We start from the raw sequence: 21754 nt of genomic DNA on the forward strand, positions 1-21754 counted from the left end.
AGGTGGTACTATGGATCAATTAAAATTTTGTGAGGGCTAAGCACCATAATAAGTCTTGCCAGGTTTAAAATTTAGTCGGAACAAATGTTTTAAAAATAATTACATACCTTCTAAAACTCATTTCTATACAACTGTCACTGTGCAAGTTTCCCCACAATCTCTTTGGGGGCAATGAAGGATTACAATGAACATATATATATATGTTCAGCAATGAAAAATTATTTCAGAAGAATTATGGTGGACAATATATTTTTTTTTTATAAGCAGGCAGTTTACAAAATATTTCATATTTTAGTTTTAAGAACCTGATTCCAGTACTACTGATTCAGTACTGGAGTTGGGAGTTTTCTAGACAACTGCTAGTGTCTGGCAGTTTCTAGTTTATTCTACCCATGCCAACTCCTGGCATGCCAGGCATATATTTAGCAAAACTCCCAGATAAGTAAATCAGTCAGAGTGGAGTCAAGTGAGTTAATATTGTTACATATTAGTAAACTGCTGCCCTTTTTAGTTTTTAGTGCCAGCTGTAGTTGAACTTTGCTTTTAAAATATTACATCACTATATTAATTCACCAGATAGTTTTTGTTGTGTGTGCAGTGATTACACAATTATAACACAGAACAATAATTCTAGTCTATAATGCTCCCATTAAAGAAAGTGTATGAACTTTATTTTGGCTACAAGTTAGGTGATCAGGGCAAAAATTTAGCTCCTCACGTATGCTACACTAATTCTGCTTGGCACCACAGAGTCTGATTAAAAAGCATTTATTAACTGTTCCTGTGGTGTGGAAGGGGACAACTGACCATTGTGCTATTTCTGCATAACTCAAATTGAAGGACAAGAAAGGGGGAGAGGGGGAAGGAGGAGGAAGAGTATCCAAATATCCTGTCAACCATTAAACCAATTAGTCACAGTGAGAAAAACAAATGGCTTGATCAAGCTCTGAATCAGAATACGAAGTTCCAGACCCAAACAAGCCTCTCAAAGTGAATTAAATGATAGTTTGTTTTTTTTAAAATTCATCTCATTACTTTTTTTGCTGCACTGCGTATAGTGTAGGGAAAATCCCTTGAATGTTCTTATAATTATGGCTAAAAGTTTGTTTACCTCTTGTTGCTTCTTTTAGTATAATCAGATTGATTCTATTGGCAGCAGGTTCCTCACTTACCCCTAGCCTTAATCTCTTCCAGCTTCCCTTCAGTTATAAAATCATCAGCCGACTATACGATTTTATGTTAACCCAGTAGGAATTCGACACACTGCTGGTTTCTCCATCCCTAAAAACTTCTTGTGTGAACGTAGATGTAAAATATTTATTTGGATTGTTGATAATGTGTATAGGATCATTAACAGTTATGTCATTCATATTCAAAGACAAGAATTCTTTGTTATTGCCAGACTTCTCATAACTCGCCTCAAATTAGCATGCCTAACCCCTCTTATTAAACCTGATCACAGATTAGTTCATGCTTACTGTAGGCTTCTGTCTCCAGCTAATTATCTCATGCATTTTCCTTCCCCAGCACTAGTCTCATCACTTCATCTGGCACCCATTTAATTACACTTAAACCCTTAGCCACTAAGTTTTGGCAGATATCATTGCTGTACTGTATATGTTCCATTAACTATAAAGATTTATATAGCAGATCCTCAAAAACCTGGCACTGATTCTTTTTCTAGGGTTAGTTAGCCATAAAAGTGCAGATGGGAAACAGGCCAAATGGACTTTAAAGCCATTCAAACTCACACCTTCTTTGTCTTATGTCAAGGAGCTGGGTATATATACTCTTGCTATGTGTATGCCATATCCCAACATTTCATACATTGCCCTCCCCATCTATTGAATGCACCATGAACAGTCAAACTAATAGAACCAAAGATCTAAACTTCCCAAAAAACTCATTCATTTCACAAATGTATGTCGTCTCAGTTCCAATATCAATGATGACCACCTAGTCTGCCAAGCTCCATGTAATTTTTCTGACAGAATCCCAATTATCAGTTGCCTCAGCTCATCTCAATTGTCCTGATTATTCACTCTAAGATTCCTTTAGTTTCAAAGATGGTACGTTTGCTGTGTACAAGTCTGCACTGATATTCCATGTCAGAGACTTACTAACTTGGAATCTCTTCTTTTTGATATTCTCTGGGCTTCAAATCTCTCTACCCATTCTATCAGATTCATTTGCTGCTGCTATCATTCTCCCAACTCCACTAATCACCCTGGCATCCTTTCATCTCACAAACAACCCAAGCACACAGTCAAGTTGAGCGGTCCTCTAGGCACCTCAGATCAGATCTTGGTGATGGTCTCTTCTCCAATGGAGCCTTTCTCAGGCTTAAATTGTTTGACATTACAAGAATGTAAAATGGGATAATCTACAAGATTTTTTATTCTTCTTTCTTTGGTTGGATTACTATTTTAAATCTTCTGATGTCAATGTTTGCTCATGTATGTTAGTGAAATTATTTTTCTAGGAATGAAATCCTTCATTAAAATCTCGTCATTTATCTGAACCTCAGTTTTCTTGCGTAAAATTTATGTCCTCTCCGTGTCTCTTTCTAATGGCTTTGCATAACTCACTCAGTATACTCAATTTTCTCTTTGTCAGTGTTTTTCTTGCTCTTCATTTGTCGTCTTCGGTTCATCACAAGTGTTTCTTGACTAATTTTTTCTTCTTTGGATTTCTTTTTACTTATAGGGTTTCTTGGGCTTTATCACTTTCAGAAAGTTGTAATATTCCTCATTGATATCTTGGTCCTGAGCAGTCTGCAGAAGCTCAAAATTGTTCTTAAGTTCCAGTACATACTGCCTTTTCTCCTCTTCTGTTATCTCAAAGACCTTTGTATTATTTACTCGAGTCAGTTTTTTCCTTTCTTTTCTTACATCTATATCAAGTGTGCATCTTACCATTCTGTGATCACTTCCAACACTTACCTTGTTCAGGACAATACATCATTCACGATATAACTTCTGTTAGTGAGGATGAAGTTGATTTCATTAGTTGTTAATCTATTTGGGCTCTTCCATGTCCACTTTCTGTTCACCCTTTTCTTGGAAAAAGTGTTCATTACTGACATTCCTCGAGATTCTGCAAATTCCACAAGTCTTTAACCTCTTTCACCAATTCCAAAATTTCCTATAGTTCCCTTTCTGCACTCCTTTGTCTCTTTCCAACCTTAGCACTGAAGTCCACCATAATGATAGTGCAGTGAGTTTTCTGTTCATCTAGAAGACTTTCAATTTTGGTGTACATTCTTCAACTTCTTCATCATCATGGCTCGATGTTGGTGCATAAATCATTATAACCTTTAGGGTAGTGAGGTTATTTAATGGCCTGTACCTTACAGTCATTCCACTGTATCTCATAGAGGTTCTGTTTCTGCTGCATGTCTTTTCCATGGATGCTCACATCGGTGCTCTTCTGAAGTCGCACCGTAATTTACTTTCCTCCAAACTAGTCCAAATATGCCACAACCTGTCAGCATCCATTTACTGTCCAACTCCAAAATCAAAGAACCAACTTTTCTTCTTCCTCGTTTATCCCTTCAACTGTTTTCTGGCAATAATTCTTTCACATGACATGTATTTATTAAAAATTACAATCTACAAAAATTCAAGTCTAATATCAATGTGTATCTTTAGTTTTCTCAACATTCAACCTATGCACAGTACTAAATACTATAGGTCCTAATACTTTTTTGTGTTTGGGGTTTTCATAAAAAAAAATCCAAACCTTGAATAATCTCTCAGTATATGCTACAATTACTCCTCAAACACTTCCCATTTAGCATTTGCTAACATTAACCGGTTCTATTGGAAGAGAATTTAAAAACTGCCTAAGAACACTGTAATCGCCTTTGCAAAAAGGCTTTTTCCCTTCACCCTTGATGCCTCTATGGCAGCGTTTCCCAAACTTTTTTAGTCACTGAACACCTACGAACCACAAGTTTAGCGGAAGCCGAAGAATGGTTTGCTAATATTTTATTACATAACACACCGTGCATCAGGAGCATCTTTATTTCCAACACATGTAAAGCCAAAATTCAAATAACTGTCATCATACCTTTGTTTTGGTCTTTTACTAATTGGTTCTGTTTTTTCACTTTAGATTTTTGGGGAACAATCACTTTGAAGTGTGACAATATTGTGTTCGTTTTCATCGACCACAGTTATAATACTAGAAGTACTTGCTTCTCATTTTAAAGTCTCTTCTTTTCATTTATTTATTTATGAAAAGAAGGTCATTTATTTTAATAATAATATTTCGAAATACTAATAATTATATAAAAAAAATTTATACAAGGAAATGAGTTTAGTTATGATAACGGTTCGCCTCTCCATTTCCTTCAACCTGTGTACTCCAGGCAATATTGCATATCGATCATTACATTGCTACTTTTTCGTAACCCTACACGCATACTTCCCTATGCAAAAGCTCGACAAAATAAAGTGTTCCACGGTCTATTTGATTATTAGTCTATGCCAGGATATTAATAACTGAAAAAAAAAATAAAAAAATAATGTTATAAATTATAATGATACAAAAGTGGTGTATGCTACAAATATGCAAAATTTATTATTATTTTTTTAATTATTAATTACGATTTTTCACGGAACACTTTTCACATCTAACAGAACACAGTTTGGGAAACGCTGCTCTATGGCATAGAAAACAGTTATCCAGTAAATGCTCTACTGCCGAGTAAGTGACCAACCCAGCCAGGTCTCCAGGAGTCAGATGTAGGGTTTGAAAATCTTAAAGGTGACTTAGCAATCTAAAGATATAGTTGTGATATCCTTAAAATAACTAGTTACGTATGCTTGCTTTGTCATTCATTATAAATTTCTATTGGTCTTTTTTGTAAATGTCCATAAGAGCCTCTAATCATCTATCAAATTTGACTACTCTATACTACTGAAGAACTTTCCAAAAACATCTTAAAAGAATCTGCAGTTACAATATTCCTAAAACAAAAATTAATCTGGATGTACTTCGTCTTTTGCTAAAAATCTCCATGCATCTCACTGCAAGGAGCTTCAACATCCTTTGATAATCTCTTTAAACTTTCTGACTATGTTCCATTTCAAATGGCTGGTCAACGAGCATTAGACGTGTCCAAAATCTTTGGTACTTTAAACCTTTCACAAGTGAATTTCTCAAATGTATGGCCTTCTTATATTGCATTTCTTTATGAAATAAAGTTTTGAAAAATAAAAACTCTGTATATAAATGCTTTTAAATATCAATTTCTTCGAACTTGGACTTCATTAAAGTAAAACTGTCAAAATATTAAGCCAGAATTTAAAGATTCTTTAAAAAATTTACAAAAAACTCATTTTTTAAAGACAATTATACCACTTAATTTGATTTCATCAACTTGTGGCAAATTTCAGCTTTTGTAAGTCAAAATCAGATAACAAACAAGTTATCTCCTCTTGATTTTAATGGGCATTTTTGTTCAGCTATCCAATACAACCATGCCTACCATTAGTCAGAAACAGAGAGGAGACGGTAGCACATTCTTAAAAATTAAGACAATTCATTGGTAGACACATTACACAAAACCACCCTCAAAAATTTATATTTAAATACAAGGTGTAAATAAAGTTCCTGGACTGTGCAATAAAAAGAATACAAATTAAAGAGGCCCAAAAATTCAAGGTACAGTAATACCCCGACTTATGCGAACTCTGAGTTACGCGGTTCTTGATTTTTTCGTTTGGCAACGCTGCCGCCCACTATCTTCAAGGTCGTTTTTCATATGTTATCGATATACGGTGCGACGGCGGAGATTGAGAGCGAAAGATGAACAAAATTCAACTTTGCTGCTTTTATGTTTTTTATATCAGTGAAGGGGAAACACATTTCACCATAATAACGTAAAAACCAACACAATTCCAGCTATCGGTATAATCGCAAATGCAATTAGATCGAGTTTACTACCAGTTTATAACAGATTTCACTAGCAGAAACGCAACTGGATTTTTATTGTTTTATGGTAGTAACCCCTAGAAATGTGAGGTGTTAATAGTGTATCTCTGCCTTTATGGTGTTGTTTATTCAGTTGCTACATGCGCACAGCTTTGTTTATGCGTATCAAGCGTGCCTCCTCGTTTTGTAATTGTGCTTTATTCCCTAAAAATGAGTAAAATACTTAAAAGGTGTGAAAAGGAAGCGTCCTGGTGAAGACACTGCAGATTCAGAGAGAAAAAGAAAAGCAATTATCGATAAACAGAGGCGGACTGGATCAAAAATTCTTACCCGGGAAAATTTATAGTGGCCTCACACTATGGTTTATGGCCAAAATCACACTGGCCCACCGGAGTTTCCCCGGTAAGGCCTATGGCCAGTCCGCCTCTGTCGATAGAGAAAAAATATGAAATTGTGAAACGCTTTGAGCGAAATGAAAGACCATGTGATATTGCATGTGTGCTACTGGCCTAAATGAAGCAACGGCGAAAAGCACATGACAATTGCAAACTTGACAGGTTGAAAATTGAAAAGGGCTCAACTGTAAAGGGCTTAAAAATTTTAGAAAACATATTTTAGACTCCAACGAAGAACGCGTTATAGCTACAAAGCAAGGAATAAAAAAATTATTAGCTTGCTACGAAGAAATTCTGCGTGAAAAAAAGAACGCGCTGTGTCGTCAGACGAATTTGTTAGATTTTATGAAGCCATCGACATCGAAATAACTTTTTAACGTAAGTCATTTGTTTTTTTAATACATATTTTGCATTAATATGTATAAATAACTGCAATTTTATTAATATTTTTCTTCTAAACTAGTGTTTTTGTTAGTCCTTGGTCCCAATTAAGCAAAATTTATATGTATTTATATGCAAAGTTGTACCCCGACTTACGCGAATTCGACTTACGCGATTTTCGTCGGACCCACCTATCGCGTAACTTCGGGGTATTACTGTAATCACTACCTGATTGAATGCACTTATTACATAGTTCTTAAAGTTTAAGAAGAGTCATTGAAAGATTCAAAAAGATATTAAGTTTTGCAATTATATTTTTCTTTGTCCTCAACACCCTGAAATTTCTTTCCTTTAAGGGCAGTTCTCACCTTGGAATAGAGGAAGTCCACTGGTGCTAGATCAGGAGGTAGGGGGAATAGTTGGTCTTACATCATATCAATACAGGGAGTTCTCGCTTTACGAGTTTTCCCCCCCCAAGTATCAACAAAATCGAAAATATGAACATTAATTGCAAAAATCAAATGTTAAACATTCATAAATGCCACATTCCAAACCATGTGCATAGCTATACAATACAGTGTACCCCGCTTTATGATATTAAATCAGTTCCAGAGACACCATCGTATCGTTAAAATATCGTAATGTGAACCCAATAACACATTCTTTTTTTGGTAATTCGTTTCAAGATCTCAGAAGCTGAAATCTTCGCTGTATAACTAAGCTATTTATCTCTCTAAAATGTAATTTTTCAGGTTTTTTTCTTAAGGCCATATAAAAGGTCGTCAGCATGATTTGTAAATTGTATTCCCAAACTTTTAGTTACCAATTCAAATCATTAAAATGCACTACACTTTCATTGTTATCATATGTTCCATTACAATAATCAATTTTAAACGCCTTTGTGATATTTTTCTAAAGCACATTTCTGGAGGTCACAACCATAAAACAATAAAAACAATTTGCACTTTCTGGTTTATTGGGCTTTTCTGTTATGCAAGCAATTAACAGGTAGTAAAAAAAAAAAATAATAAACGGGTAGTAAACTCGATCTTCTTGCATTTGCGAAAAACATGGACTACATTTCTTTAGGACAGCTAGAGAAAAACTGCTACAAATTGAGAAATTTTCGCAATGGGTACAGCTAGTAATGTATTAATATGCACCGCTTTCAACCATAGATTTCATTTTTTTTTTGCCAATAATAAAAATAACTAGTATATACATAAAAAAAAAAAATATTGAGTTATCGCATCAGTATGAAATCAAAAAATAACTCTTGATTTTGCTGCCTTTTATTAACAATTTTTAATTTTATCAGCAAGAACTGATTGCCTTGAGCATTTCTCTTAAAGCTTTGAATATACAATTGTAACATTTTGCCCAACACTACTCTTCAATAGTTGACGATATTTATTTTCGAGAAACAAATTTTTCAGAGTGATGTGGACTGCAAACCTTCACATGTCCATGTTTAAAAGCACTGAATTCTGTCTCAAAGTCAAAGAAAAAGACATTAATCATGGGAGTGACCCCATGTTTACATGGTATAAAATAAAATTAACAGGAAAAAAAAAAAAAAAAAAGCCTGTTTATTGTGCCATTTCTTCCACAAAAATGTATTGGCAATATAGTGCATAGCCACACACCCACAACTCAAAAAAGGTTAAACAAGTTAGACATAAGCTAAACAAATAGACCAGGAAATTAACTCTATCAAACATTTTAATTTTTAATATACTATTTCCACGCTAATGTACTGTTCAAGTCCATCTTTTTATGATAAAAACAACCATAAAAAGATGCACAAAACCCGATAGGCCTTTCTTTGGTATAAACGTTGAGTGAAACAATGTTTAAGTATCCACCTATAATATAGCATATTAACAGTCTTATGTGCTATCATAGGTGAGTACTTAATGTGTTATCGTAAGGGCAAGAATTGTGATGAAACACACCATGACTGGTGTGAAAGTTTAAAATTGATACATTGCAATAGAAGGAATAAAGCAGATGATGTTTATTTAGAAGCTAATTAATACCACACCATTAATAATGATCATCTAATTGCTGGAAATAATTTTATCATTCACCACAAGAAGCCTAAGATACTCCTTTTTATCACCTTAGATTTGATTTTTATACTTCGTAAATGAACGGCAAGATTGGTTAAACTACACTTAGATATTTTTGATAATCTATAATGTATATATGATACTGTTACCCACCAAAGCTATGAATTTGTGAATCTGGTAATGATATTCAGTAAATATGAAATGGCTGCCAATTTTGAAATTGACAGTTTAAGATTTTCTGAACTGAATTCTAAACAGAGAATTTGAATTTGTTATCTTATTCCAGTGGTGCGCAACCTCCACAGGGGTCACAGCAATTTTTAATAAATTTATTTTTGATATACATAAAAGCTAAAAACCTCTTGTTAAAATTACTCTTTCAATACTGTAGGTGTAGAGAACTTACTACTCGAACTAAGTCTGAAATACGAATGAACCCTACTGCGTCGAGAATATAAGTTGCTCACTGGCTATGGACCCATATTGTCAATACTAGCAGACTCCGGCGCCGGAGGACTGGAATCAATTGACCCAAATCTATCACTGAATTTATACACACTCTACCTGAGTAGAGTGTGTATAAATTCAGTGATAGAATGAAAAACACATCCACACATGCTTTATTCTGCTTAGTAATTCGGTGCTTTCATATCAACTTGAATGTGTTTTTCATTCTTCTGATACTTTTTATATTGCATGTTTCATTATTATTATCGTTGTGAATATTTGGACATTATTTCAAGGTGCTACTACCAATTTCTGGTAGATAGCCATCACGTTCCAAATCAAAAGGAATGAAAAACATCAAGAGGAATTTATGAAGTATGGCTTCACTTACAGTGTTGTTGACGATGAGCAATGCCCTGTGTGTAACATGCTACAAAAAACTGGCTAATCAAAGCATGAGATCTGTTAAATTAAGAAGACACTTAATATGAAACATTAAGAGCTAACGGGGGGGGGGGGGGAATCCTTTTTAAAAAGACACGCCAACACCACACAAGGTCAGAAATGTTTCATGAAGAAACATACTGCAGTTCCTTGCAAAGCTTTAAGAGCATCGTTGAAGTTTCATATTTAATAGGAAAAAATTTGAAATCACATACCATTGCTGAATCTCTTGTTCTCCCTGCTGCAACAAAAATGATTTCAATAATGCATGGAGAAAAATACAGCAACAATTTAAAAATCATTCCTCTGTTCAGAGACAGTCTCGTGGCGTATTACAGTTATCGCGGACAACATAAAATTCAATTTATTAAATCGGTTGAGAGAAAGTTCAATTTTTGCAATACAGTAAGATGAATCCACAGTTATTTCCAACCTTGCTCAAAGTGAATGCCTGAACGGCACCATAAAACAGCTTTTTACTTCACAGTTATCTTCAGTTTTAAATTAATTTCAGAAAAGTATGCAATGGCTAAAAGATAACAATTATAATGCTGAAAGAAGCAGAAGAGCACTTCATACAATTCGATCTGCTTTGTGAAAGAAGGAAGACTGCAAAACAGAAACTAGATGTCTTTTTTATGAAAACACCCAAGAAAGAGACAGAACATGAACCACAGCCCTGTAGTTCTGGTGTGACCACATTTCGTCCAAAGTCCTCATCGGCATCTCCTCCACCTCTCAGTTCCAATAATGATGATGACAACCTGCCGCCACTTTCCCCATAATTCCGCTGCTTCAACCCTTTATCAAGCCCTTTCCCTCAAGCTGTCTTCATTTATTTTTAGTAAGAATCTAAATTTAAATGATTAAATTATTAATTTTACATTTTTCAACTGTGTGTTTTATTACGATTATTTATTGTGTTTGGTAATGTTTTGGTTACAAATGGGAATCCAATCTTGGGTGGTGGGCACCTAACCCTATTTTTCGCATAGGCCTGTTGTTTATATCGCACGAGGGTTTCTAGGAACACAACTATCGTGTTATACGAGAACTGACTGTATTATATATGTCAGATACTGCTACGAGGGAGAGATTTTGGAGGATTTTCCTATTTGCAAAGCAGAACAATGGGCCAGAAGATTTGATGTTATAAATATTTTCTTTCAAACAAATAATCTAACATGGAACAAATGTGCTGCAATTTGTACTGATGGTGTGGCTGTATTAATGGGAGAAAATAAATGTTTAAAAGGCAAAGAAGTAAGGTGGTTGTCCAGTGGTAAACTGTTGCAACGTCTTTTTGACTTCAAACATGAAGTTTTGTTGATTTTATCGTTTAAAAATCAGAAGCTTGCTCATAGTTTACAAACCAAAAATGGCTTGGAAACCCTAGTTTCCTTGTTGATATATTTGAAAAACTTAATTTAAATTTAAGTCTTCAAGGACAGGGAACTAATATAAATACTTGGTGATGAAGTAGAAGCTTTCAAAAAGAAGCTTAATCTTCGGAAAACTGAATTGGAGCATAATAATACTGAAACGTTCCATTGTTTTTCTGATTTTGTTAATAGCAATAATACTGACATTTTACAATTTAGGGATATCATTGCCACCTACCTAACAATGCTAATTAAGAATTTTTCTAAACGATTTAATGTATCTCCAAAAAAAAAAAAAAAAAAAGTAGCATTGGATTTGTGATCCCTTGCTTTTGAAATTTCTTCGTGCCCTGAAATTACCATTGAGCAAAAGGAAGATCTTATCAACCTGTCATCTGACGAATCATTGAATCATTACTTGCACATTTCAAGACTCCAACTTGTGAAAAATTGACTCTTTGAGACGAGTATCCAGAATTATCGAAAATGGCGAAACAAACTTGCTACCTTTCAGGTCTACATATTTATGTGAAGTTGGGTTCTCAAAATTAACAGCTATAAAAGCAAAACAACGTTCCAGACTTGATCCAGAAGATAACACGAGATTAGAAATTTCAACTATTTTCGATTATCCAGGCTCATCCTTCTCATTAATTGTTTTATAATTGTTAATTTTTTATTGTTTTGCAATTTTAATTGAAGAATAAGAATTTGATTTATTGTTTTTGCTATACTGTATTCAATTAAAATATTAAACAATTATTTTAATGTGTAAATTAAAAAGGAGACAATTTTTTTATTCCTTTCTCAGTACTTGAATATAATTTTCTACTACATAAATTATAAAGTGCCATTTTTGTTCTCTAAAAATCTGGCCATCCTGCCTCGGAGTTTACATTGAGGGGTCGCAAGCGAAATAAGTTTGTGTGCCACTGTCCTATTCTATTGGCTTCTGTAAAATAAACTAGGAAAAATAAATTTTGTTATTGCATAACGAAGCTAGATAAAAAGTGGAATGCTAAATATACTTAAGCATCATCATTAATAAGAACCGATGTTTAAGTTATATGGGTGAATTTAATCTAATTCACATAAAGATTAAAAAATGTCACACACCCACAACTCAAAAAAGGTTAAATAAACAAGTTAGACATAAGCTAAACAAATAGACCAGGAAATTAACTCTATCAAACATTTTAATTTTTAATATACTATTTCCATGCTAATGTACTGTTCAAATCAACCTTTTTATGATAAAAACAACCATAAAAAGAGGCACAAAACCCATTACAACATTGTACATAAAGAAAAAAATGATTCAGCTGGCATTAAGTTGGACAACAGAACAATCGGATACATTCTAAATGGGAATAAAACACTGCACACACAAATGTATACATACCGTGCACCAGGACCACCACCAGGACCACGAAAATTGTTACTGTTGTAATAACCACCACCAAAATTCTGGTCCTAATAATAATAATAAAAAACCTCTTAAGATCACAGATTTCAATAATATGTACACACAATAACAATTTTACCTTATTATTTACAGAATTAAAGCTCTTAAAATATAAATAAAAAACAAGCCTGCGCCAATATTTTCTGTATTAAAATAAAACCTGAAGCCACCCACCTCTCGTAACTTGCTATAGTTGTTCAGAACCAGCAAAATCATTTACAGATGACTAGCCCTGTTTAATTTGGCTACCTTGCATTTTATACTTTGATTCTAGGCATTTTTTTTAAAAATTAGGTCACATAACATTACATGTCATAGTCAGCACATTCTTTAATGTAAAATGATCTAATTGGCTTTGCAGAGCCAAATATGATTTTGATTTACCTTTTTTTTTGGATAGGACAACTTATATTTAACAGATATACAAATTAAATACACACATCCCAATATATATAGAACATTATTATTATTTATATATAGTTTTTGTAACTATATAAAAAACTATAATAATATAGTTTTTGTAACAAATTATAAAAAAGTTACTTTTATATTTATCAGCATAAATTTAACATTTATTTAAAATTTAATTATAATCAAAACAAATACTGATTAGTTTTTTTGTAACCACACTTGTTAATCCTTGTCTAAATTCTTGGAAAACCTGAGCACATAGCATGAAACACTGACATTAATGACTAAATGCTGTCAAAGTCACAGAGTAATACTCTGTGGATACAACAGTCAATAAGGGTGCACAGCATTTGCACTTCATGGCTTGCTACTATAAAATTGACCATAGTGCAATACACATGTATACACTTTCAAGGTCATTTCAAAGTACATTAAACTCATCCACTAAGTGCTGCCATCTCTTATCCATATCTAAGTGACTATAGACCAAGTTCATATCAGATTTCAGTATGAAAGATTTTAAAACTGGAGGAAGAGATCACACCTGTCATTCCATTTTTTTCTGATTTTGGCTTACAAAAGCCAGAATACTCTAAAATCCAAATTCAGAAGTTGATGGAACTGAATAGTGATCTTTTATTAAGAGAGTGAATCTTTTAATAAAGTGAATTTGCAAAATGCCGATTCAAAAAAATGAAGTAATGAGCATTTTGCAAGTTTTTTCCTGAATTTTTCCAATTTTTAAAAAAATTGTGATCTGATGAAATTCTAAAATCAGAATTAAAAAAAAAAAAAAAAAAATATATATATATATATATAATGGACCCATTTTAATAAAATGCAACAAGGAAAAATAAGAACAAATTAATGTTTAAAGATATATGTGAAAATTTTTCATTTTTACAAAACCACACTACTTATAAACTCATAGTAGAGGCACATGATGCAAGAAAGTTTATATAGCATCAGCCAAAAAAAAAAAAAAAAACCATTTCTGCTTCACCCATCCATTCACTCCAAAAGTTTGTCTAGTTCTGCCTTGAATTTATTTAAACTGTCAACTTCCACAACGACAGATGGAAATTTGTTCCAGCAATCAACACCCCTATGGATAAAGGCAAATTTCCACATCTATTCTACAACTCTTTCCTCAGTTTGAATTATGTTCCCTCGGGTACAGAATCTGAGCAAGAGGAAGAATGTCATCAGTATTGAGCTTGCTCAAACCATTCAAGGCCTCAGACTACCTTGCAGGCGCCTAGTCTCCAGATGCTGCAATTTGCAGAACTTAAGTCTACCTTGGTAACATCAACCCTTTGTTCCACTGACTAATTTCGTTGCTCTTCTCTGCTCATTCTAGTAGCTCTAGATCTTTCCTAACACGAGGCCTCCAGACCTGTATGCAGTATTCAAGGCGTGCCTTGACTATTGCCTTATACAAGGGGATAATCACCTCCTTATCCCTGCCAGCAAAATTCCTAAATATCATTGACAAGACCCCATGAGCTACTCTTGCAGCCTGTCTGCACTGCTCAGAAAACTCCATATTTGACTGCACTGGACCATTTAATAAACTTAATAAAGCCTTTTAATTAAATTTCTGCAAAAAATATCTAAGGGAACTCAAAATATTTCTTATTAACACTAGTGATTGATGTATTCTGTTGGCCACATGGGGGGGGGGATCCAACCTGTACAAATGAAAATCTCTCCAGATATTTGTCCTTCTATCTGCTAAGCATCCTTTCTGCTCTCCCTCTGCATTCTGAAAGATGCAGCCATGAAAACAGTTCCCTAGTTGCTGGTGATCATAATACACCAATCCATCATTTGTTGACTGGGAAGAGTGGTGAAGACTGGTGGGCTGCAGTGGCATTACTGTGTGTGAGAGTCTCCAAAATTTGTGCAACCCAAATACTCTTTTACTATCAGATTATGTAAAGTAATTATAATAACTACAATGGTAAATAATTATAAAAAAATTATTTTGTATCGACAAACTGGCATTTTTTCCCAAAATTCAGCTTTGACATTCATATCGCCATCTTCTCTACGAACAGGGAGTGGGCTGTTAAGGCCCATTTTTGAGCATATTAAAATTTTAATTACCATCATATTACCATTTAATAAAAACATTGTTCAACATAAACATATGTTCAGACAGGGAATAAGTTATGCCCTTTGTCACTACCAACAAGTATCAATATGTTTGTGTACATGTAACCTAACAACCACTTTTCTGTAAGCAGCAGTATATCGGATTATTACTGATGTGGCTTTGTAAGAATTGTGTATAATTACCAAAATGAGAAATTAGATATTTAATTATAAAATAACATCAGAATGAACCCTCCTTTGCCTAATTTGTATATAGTCAAGTATGCCCATCACTATTGTCAAAGCTCCATAATGGGAGTTTGCTATATATGTGGTCTCAGAATTTCAATGACATCTGATTCCATCTACAAGCCACACTTTTTCTGACATTCTTCACAATAAGTGGTTACCGTAACCACCATTCATCTTAATCACTAAATTTCTATCAAATTCATTTGTTCCACTCTCATTCTCCCAACTACGAATCACTCAGAACTTGACATCTTTGAAACTGCTTTCTCTAATCTAACTTTAACAGTGAGAATTTTCCTTTGGAATTTTAATGTTCACAACTCCAGCTAACTTCAATTTTATAGTTACATGGGCTCAGGTGGCCAAAATGTAGAGGCCTTTTCAATTATTAATAACCTTACACAACTTGTGCATTTACCAATCTGAATACCACAAAATCCTAACCCAATGCACCTGATCTTTTCCTTACCAACAACCCTTCAAAGTACATATGGTCAATGATAATGATCCTCATACCTCTCTTATTGCCAATCTCAGCCATGTCATTTCACATTAAAAGAATGTGAAATAGGATACTGCAGGATTTCTATTCCTCTTTTCCTTGGTTCAATTACCGTCATATCTTCCAATCCTTTAGATAAACCTGGTTTCCAATATATGTGCTAAGATTGTTAAAGATAAGAATGTAACATATTGCAAATGGCTTGTATCAAAATTCACCTCTTCATTTTTTCCCTACACTAAAGTTTACAGCAATTGTAGAAAGTGCAAGTGGTGGATGGCATTTCTCTGCTTATTCTCAAAACCTGCCATATTGAGCTTCCTCCTCTTTTGCAATGCCTTTTCACCTTTCTTATTCCATTAGTGTTTTACCTTATGCATAGAAATTTGCTCACACCTAGCCAGTTAATAAAATAAAGGGATGACAAATCCTTCTCTGCAAATTATTATCCCAATTCACTTACCTCTATTCCTTCCTTCCAGAGTGATGAGATAATCCATCAACTATCTACAACATACCTGACATCTGATTTTCAAAACAGGTGGAGATCACGCATTTTTAAGCCGGAGGAAAACAGGAAATATTTTGAAAAAGTGTTTTTCAAAATCCACGCTACATTAGAAATTAAATTTCGCTGGCAAAAATAATACTCATTTCGGTTTAGTATCAGTAGTTGCAAATGATGCAATAAATCAGACAAAATATTAGCCCTCACCCCCAAAAATTATATACTTCACCAATCCATACCCTCGAAGAATATGCACAGTCCTTCCTTGAATTTATCAAAACCAACCACTTTGACAACAGATGAAAGTTTGTTCCAACAATCAATCACCAACTGGCTGAAGGCAAACTTCTGCACATCTATCCTGCAACCATCCTTCCCTAATGTGAATATATGTGTAGTCTCAGCAAGAGGAAGAATGCCATCAACACTTCGGTCAGATCCCCCCTATAGCTGCCTAGTCTCCAGACAATACAATTTGCAGAAGTGCAAGTCTTTCATGGTAAGGGCACCCTTCTGCTCCCTTCAACGATCTGGTTGCCCTTCTCTGCCCATTCCAGTGGAACTACATCCTACAATTATTTATACAGTACTCAAGATGCAGCCTAAGCAAAGCCTCATACAAGGGGATAATCACCTCCTTATTCCTGCTAGCAGTTTCTGTATATCGTTGACAAAACTGCATCAGCTGTCCTGACAGCCTGTCTGCACCACTCAGAGAACATATCTGACTGCACAATTACGGCCATGCCTTTTTCATTTTCCACTTCCCTCAGTGTAGTGCCACACAGCTGATATGTTCAACTTCAATGCTATTTCTCAAGCCCACTGACATAATTTTATTAAATCTTGTTGCAGTAGCTGACTCTGATTACTGTCATTAACCACCCTACCAACCTTTGTTTCATCTGCAAACTTAGAAATTAAGTCTGATATACCTTCATCAATATCATTAATAAATATTGAAAATAACAATAAACCCAGCACTAAACAACCCTGGGGGAGTCCACTAATAACATTAGTTCATGAAGAGCAGTGCCCATTGATGACTGTTTTCTCCCACTCAACCATCCTATCATCTGCAGAAGTAACTTGCCCTTAATGCCACACTGCTCCAATTTGTACAGCAGTCTTTTATATGCAACAGCATCAAAAGCCTTCCTGAAATCGAAGTATATGATATCAAAATTATTTTTTGCATTCAGTTCCTTGGTCACTGCATCATAGTATCCAATCAGATTGGTTAGACAAGAAATGCCTCTTGACAAATCCATGCTGTTACTGCAGTATAATTACACTGCCTGTCCAAATGTTCTTGTTTATACTCCTGCATGACCACCAGGTCAGTGGAGTTTACAATAAATCAATCAATACACATGTTAATCGTATTTAGCAGTCATGGGCTTGAACCCTGGTCCGCTCAAGACAAGGGCATGTGTTACTGCACTCGCGCTCCTGACCACTCGGCTACATCAGGCCTAATTGCCCTGCATTACTTCTTTAACCATTGACTCCATTATTTTCACTGAAACAGATATTAAGCTAACAGGTCTGTATTTACTCATGTCGCCTTTTGATCCTCCAAATATGAACTGGGAATATATTTGCACATCTCCAGTCTATAGGGATCTCCCTTGAATTCAAAGATTCTCACATAATTATGGCTAAGCATTTTCTTATCTCTTCTGCTGCCTCCCTTAATATAACTGGATATATTCTATTATCCACACAGGCACCTTTTTATGTTTAGCTTCAAGAATTTCTTTTCCATTTTTCTTTTAGAAAATCATTTAGCTCACTGTTAGAGTGATGAACTTCTGGCATTCCCTGCCCTAAAGAACTACTCGTGTGAATGTGGATGCAAAATATCTATTCAGTTTGTAAAATACTGGAGCAGGTCATCAACTGGCCCAATATGATTCAACCTCTTCTATCTACTGTTAATAAGTATACAAGTCTTTGCTGCTGTTCTTTGCCAGATTTTTATAATCTACCTTACCTTGTCTAACCTACTTTGCAACTTGATTACAGATTAATTTCTATATACCAGAGGCTTCTGTAGCACCTAATAATTTATATGCATCCCATGCATTTTTCTCTCTCTCGTCTCATCAGTTCATCTGCTATCGATTTAGGTCTGAGCCTTTACCAGCATTTTTTAGTTGATATGAAAAGCCTAGTAGCTTCTATGATTACTTCCATGAATGCTTCCCACTTAGAATTTTGTTGGTAACATCATCAGTTGGTCTCACTGCATAGAATTTAAAAACTGTCTGAAACCATCTAGTTACTCTTATGAAAGCCTTACCCTTGACAGTAGTCTTTAATTTAAAAAAATTCAAAATTAGTACACTGATCACTGTCACCAAGTGGATCTTTTACCTAGAGATTCTTAATGCATGACAAATTGCTGCTGATAATCAGATCGAGTACTGCTTCCTTTTGTAGCCTCTCTAACATGCTGTAGAAAAGTCATCCAATAAGTCCACAAGTCCTGCTACTGTGTGAGTGAACATCTCAAAAGTTAAAATCATCCATTATTCTGATTTACTGATCCACACTATTTCTCTCTATACTAGTAGAGTCATTAGGCCTATAGAACAGTCCTCTCATTTTTGTTTTCCCAGTGCTTATGTCACACCAAACTGACTCAACATTGCACTGGTCACCCATGTCAACTGGATGCACTGCCTTAGATTTAATATGCTTCTTAACTAAGAGCATAACTCCCACCCCTCCTGTCCTCTCTGTCCTTCCTGTATACATTGTACTCCCCATATTAAAATTCGCTTATGCCTGAGTAATACCACATCTACTCTATCTCTACTGTCTGCATTTGATGACTCAGTACTTCAAATTCATCAAATTTACAGTTAGTCCCTGACTTACGTAATTTTTTTTGTTAAAATCGCAAAGATACTTTCAGTAAAATTTTTAAGAGTGAAGTCGAATGAAGGAACAATAAGTATAAGTTTTTATTTTCGTTCCCATACAACTATGTTGGATAATAACCTGCGGCGTAACTAGAATCTAGGTAAATAAATTTCATTTTCTGCTTTAAAAATTCTGAATAAATATTCGACAACATGTGTTTGAGACAGGTGAACTACACTGAAGCACTTCAGAGAAAACCCCCACAATGTTTAAGCCATGTGGACTGTGTCCCATCAGCTATTTCTTCTGAGAATTAAACTCTAGACCTTTAACATCCTTGATGGAATATGCAACATTTCAAGAGCCTGGAATTACGACAACTTGTATGAGCAGAGTTTAAAAAAATCTTTTAAAAAATTCTGAGCTTAACAATGAAGGCTTCAACAACAAAGACGAGCTGATGTCTTGTTACCAAAGAAATTGTAAACCAAGTCCAGAAGTTTCAGCTGGTCCTGGAGAATGAAGATATAGATGAGCTTGTGGATGAACAAGGTGAAGATTTAAAAACAGAAGACCTAGCCCATTGAACACGTAAATAGCTGAGGAGCAAGGGAGAGCCGAACCCGTCGAGGAACTGGAGCAACCCAAGAAACAGTTCAAATTAGACGAAATGGCAGAAGCATTTTGTAAAATTCAGGAAGGTCTCTATTTGATGGAATGGAAGAAAACACCGAACGTTTCATGAAAATAGAAAAAAAGTTCAAGATTGTGTATTGCAAAATTTAAGAAGAGAAAAAGAGCATACAAAACAGATACTACCTCCCTGAACTCTACTCAGCCTATAACACCCTGTGATTAATGTGTCTTATTAATGCTTCAGGTTCATTTTACATTACTTTCAGTTCATCACACCCAAAATGTAAACTTTGATTCATTGAACCAATTTCCTTAAATATGTGCACTTTGGTTTTGATTCCCTTAGTAGCCCTTATAAAGCCTACATGCCGTACGAAATACATCAGTTTTTATAGTACAATAACATGCATTTTTTCTCTTCCTTTTATGTTTTTATTTTCTTATGTGCCATTCCGGTTAATTCACCACTGTCCCCAGATAAAGTTTATAATTGTAATGGTATATAACTATTTTTCTTCACCCTTCTGAGGATATCTGGTTTTTGTAATTTTGACATATCAAGGATATAGTAGCAATATTAGTCATTCCCGAGTTACGTAAAAATCGACTTATGTAAGAAGTCCTGGAACACATCTCTTATGCATGTCGGGGACAGACTATTTAAATGCTCCTAGCACTAGTATACATGCACATATTCTTACTCTTAGTTACTCTAACACAGCTCTTCTATATTTATTAGTTCTGTGACAACCCAAAGGAGGGCTTGAAATCTTCAACAACTTGCTTTCCAGGCTGCTGCATGTTCCAATAGAAGCAGTTCAAGAATCACTTTCATATCTGCCTGTGGCTCCAGTTAATCCCAATCTGCAACTTTTTCCTAACATTGCCCTGTACTTGTTAAGTCGGTCCTCAGATCTCTTGTTCTTAATATCATTAGTACCAACTTGTACAATATCACCTTTTGTGCCCTTAAAGATGATGCCTGCTCTACGACATCAACTTTTGTCCCTGGCAGACACATCCCGGTCCTATTCCACCTATTCTTTTGCACAACATATTTCCCATTTTTCTGACAATAGAGTAACCAAAAATAATTACCTCCTGTTGTACCAATGCATTCTACTCTGGGGACTGCTGCTGTGTTTCCTGATGCACAAGTGTGAGCCCTGGGGTTCAGTTGGAAAGCTGAGAGATTGATAGGCCCCCATTTTAATTCCTTCAAGGGCATCTACCCAATTCTTCAAGCTCTGATAAAGGCCCATAATAATGCTGAGCTGATACCCAATTTCTTTACACTCAGCATTGAACACAAAAAGACATCCTCCTTAGCTCTAAGATGTCATGTTCCTAAGTCCACAAACAATGCACAATTGGCATATTTCGTGAGACTGTTTCATAGGAGAAATGCCCCTTCAGTCCCACCCACAAGCCACAGCACTCCCACTACTTCGTGCCCATCACTTTGCTGCTCTAGTCTGGGAAATCTGTTTAATAACGATGAAAATTAATAAAATAAATCAATTTAATTAATTAACTAAAAAAACTACACTAAGCTAACTGATTCCTAAACACAATGATACATATTACATTATACCTTACACTATCAAGTTCAAATTATATGCTCTGCTATACCAATATGTTCAGAGTTTAAAGTGGTTATATCCTTACCAAAAGTAAAATTTCAAAGTTAGAACCTTCAAGCTACTTATTTATCAAATTAAAACATTACAATTCCATTGCACTGCTAGTTACCAAAACACTGATACAAAAGCTCTATGAATAAGTCTTAATTTACAAAATCTCAGCTAAATAAAATAAAAAAAATAAAAAAAAACCCAACAAACAAAACTAAGGCTATTTGTCAAACACAATTTAATATGTTAGTTAATCAAAAAGATGGTAAAATTTTCCGAAAAACTTGGAACCAGGAGTCAATTCTTTTGCACACTTC

The 21754-nt window shown here is 34.7% G+C and overlaps 1 protein-coding gene across 4 annotated transcripts in view; it reads right to left on the bottom strand.

Moving 5' to 3' along the window:
- Window positions 1-21754, bottom strand: part of LOC150077026 (heterogeneous nuclear ribonucleoprotein L-like) — a 127610-nt gene that overhangs the window by 96605 nt on the left and 9251 nt on the right. For all 4 annotated transcript variants that reach the window (XM_090386429.1, XM_090386427.1, XM_090386426.1 and 1 more), the window contains exon 2: window positions 12464-12534. In XM_090386429.1, the coding sequence (XP_090242555.1) occupies window positions 12464-12534 (71 nt within the window). The remainder of the gene's footprint in view (window positions 1-12463; window positions 12535-21754) is intronic.

This window comes from Mastigoproctus giganteus, chromosome 12, assembly GCF_048544385.1.
Source record: "Mastigoproctus giganteus isolate SK-2022 chromosome 12, ASM4854438v1, whole genome shotgun sequence".
NCBI classification, from domain to species: domain Eukaryota; kingdom Metazoa; phylum Arthropoda; class Arachnida; order Uropygi; family Thelyphonidae; genus Mastigoproctus; species Mastigoproctus giganteus.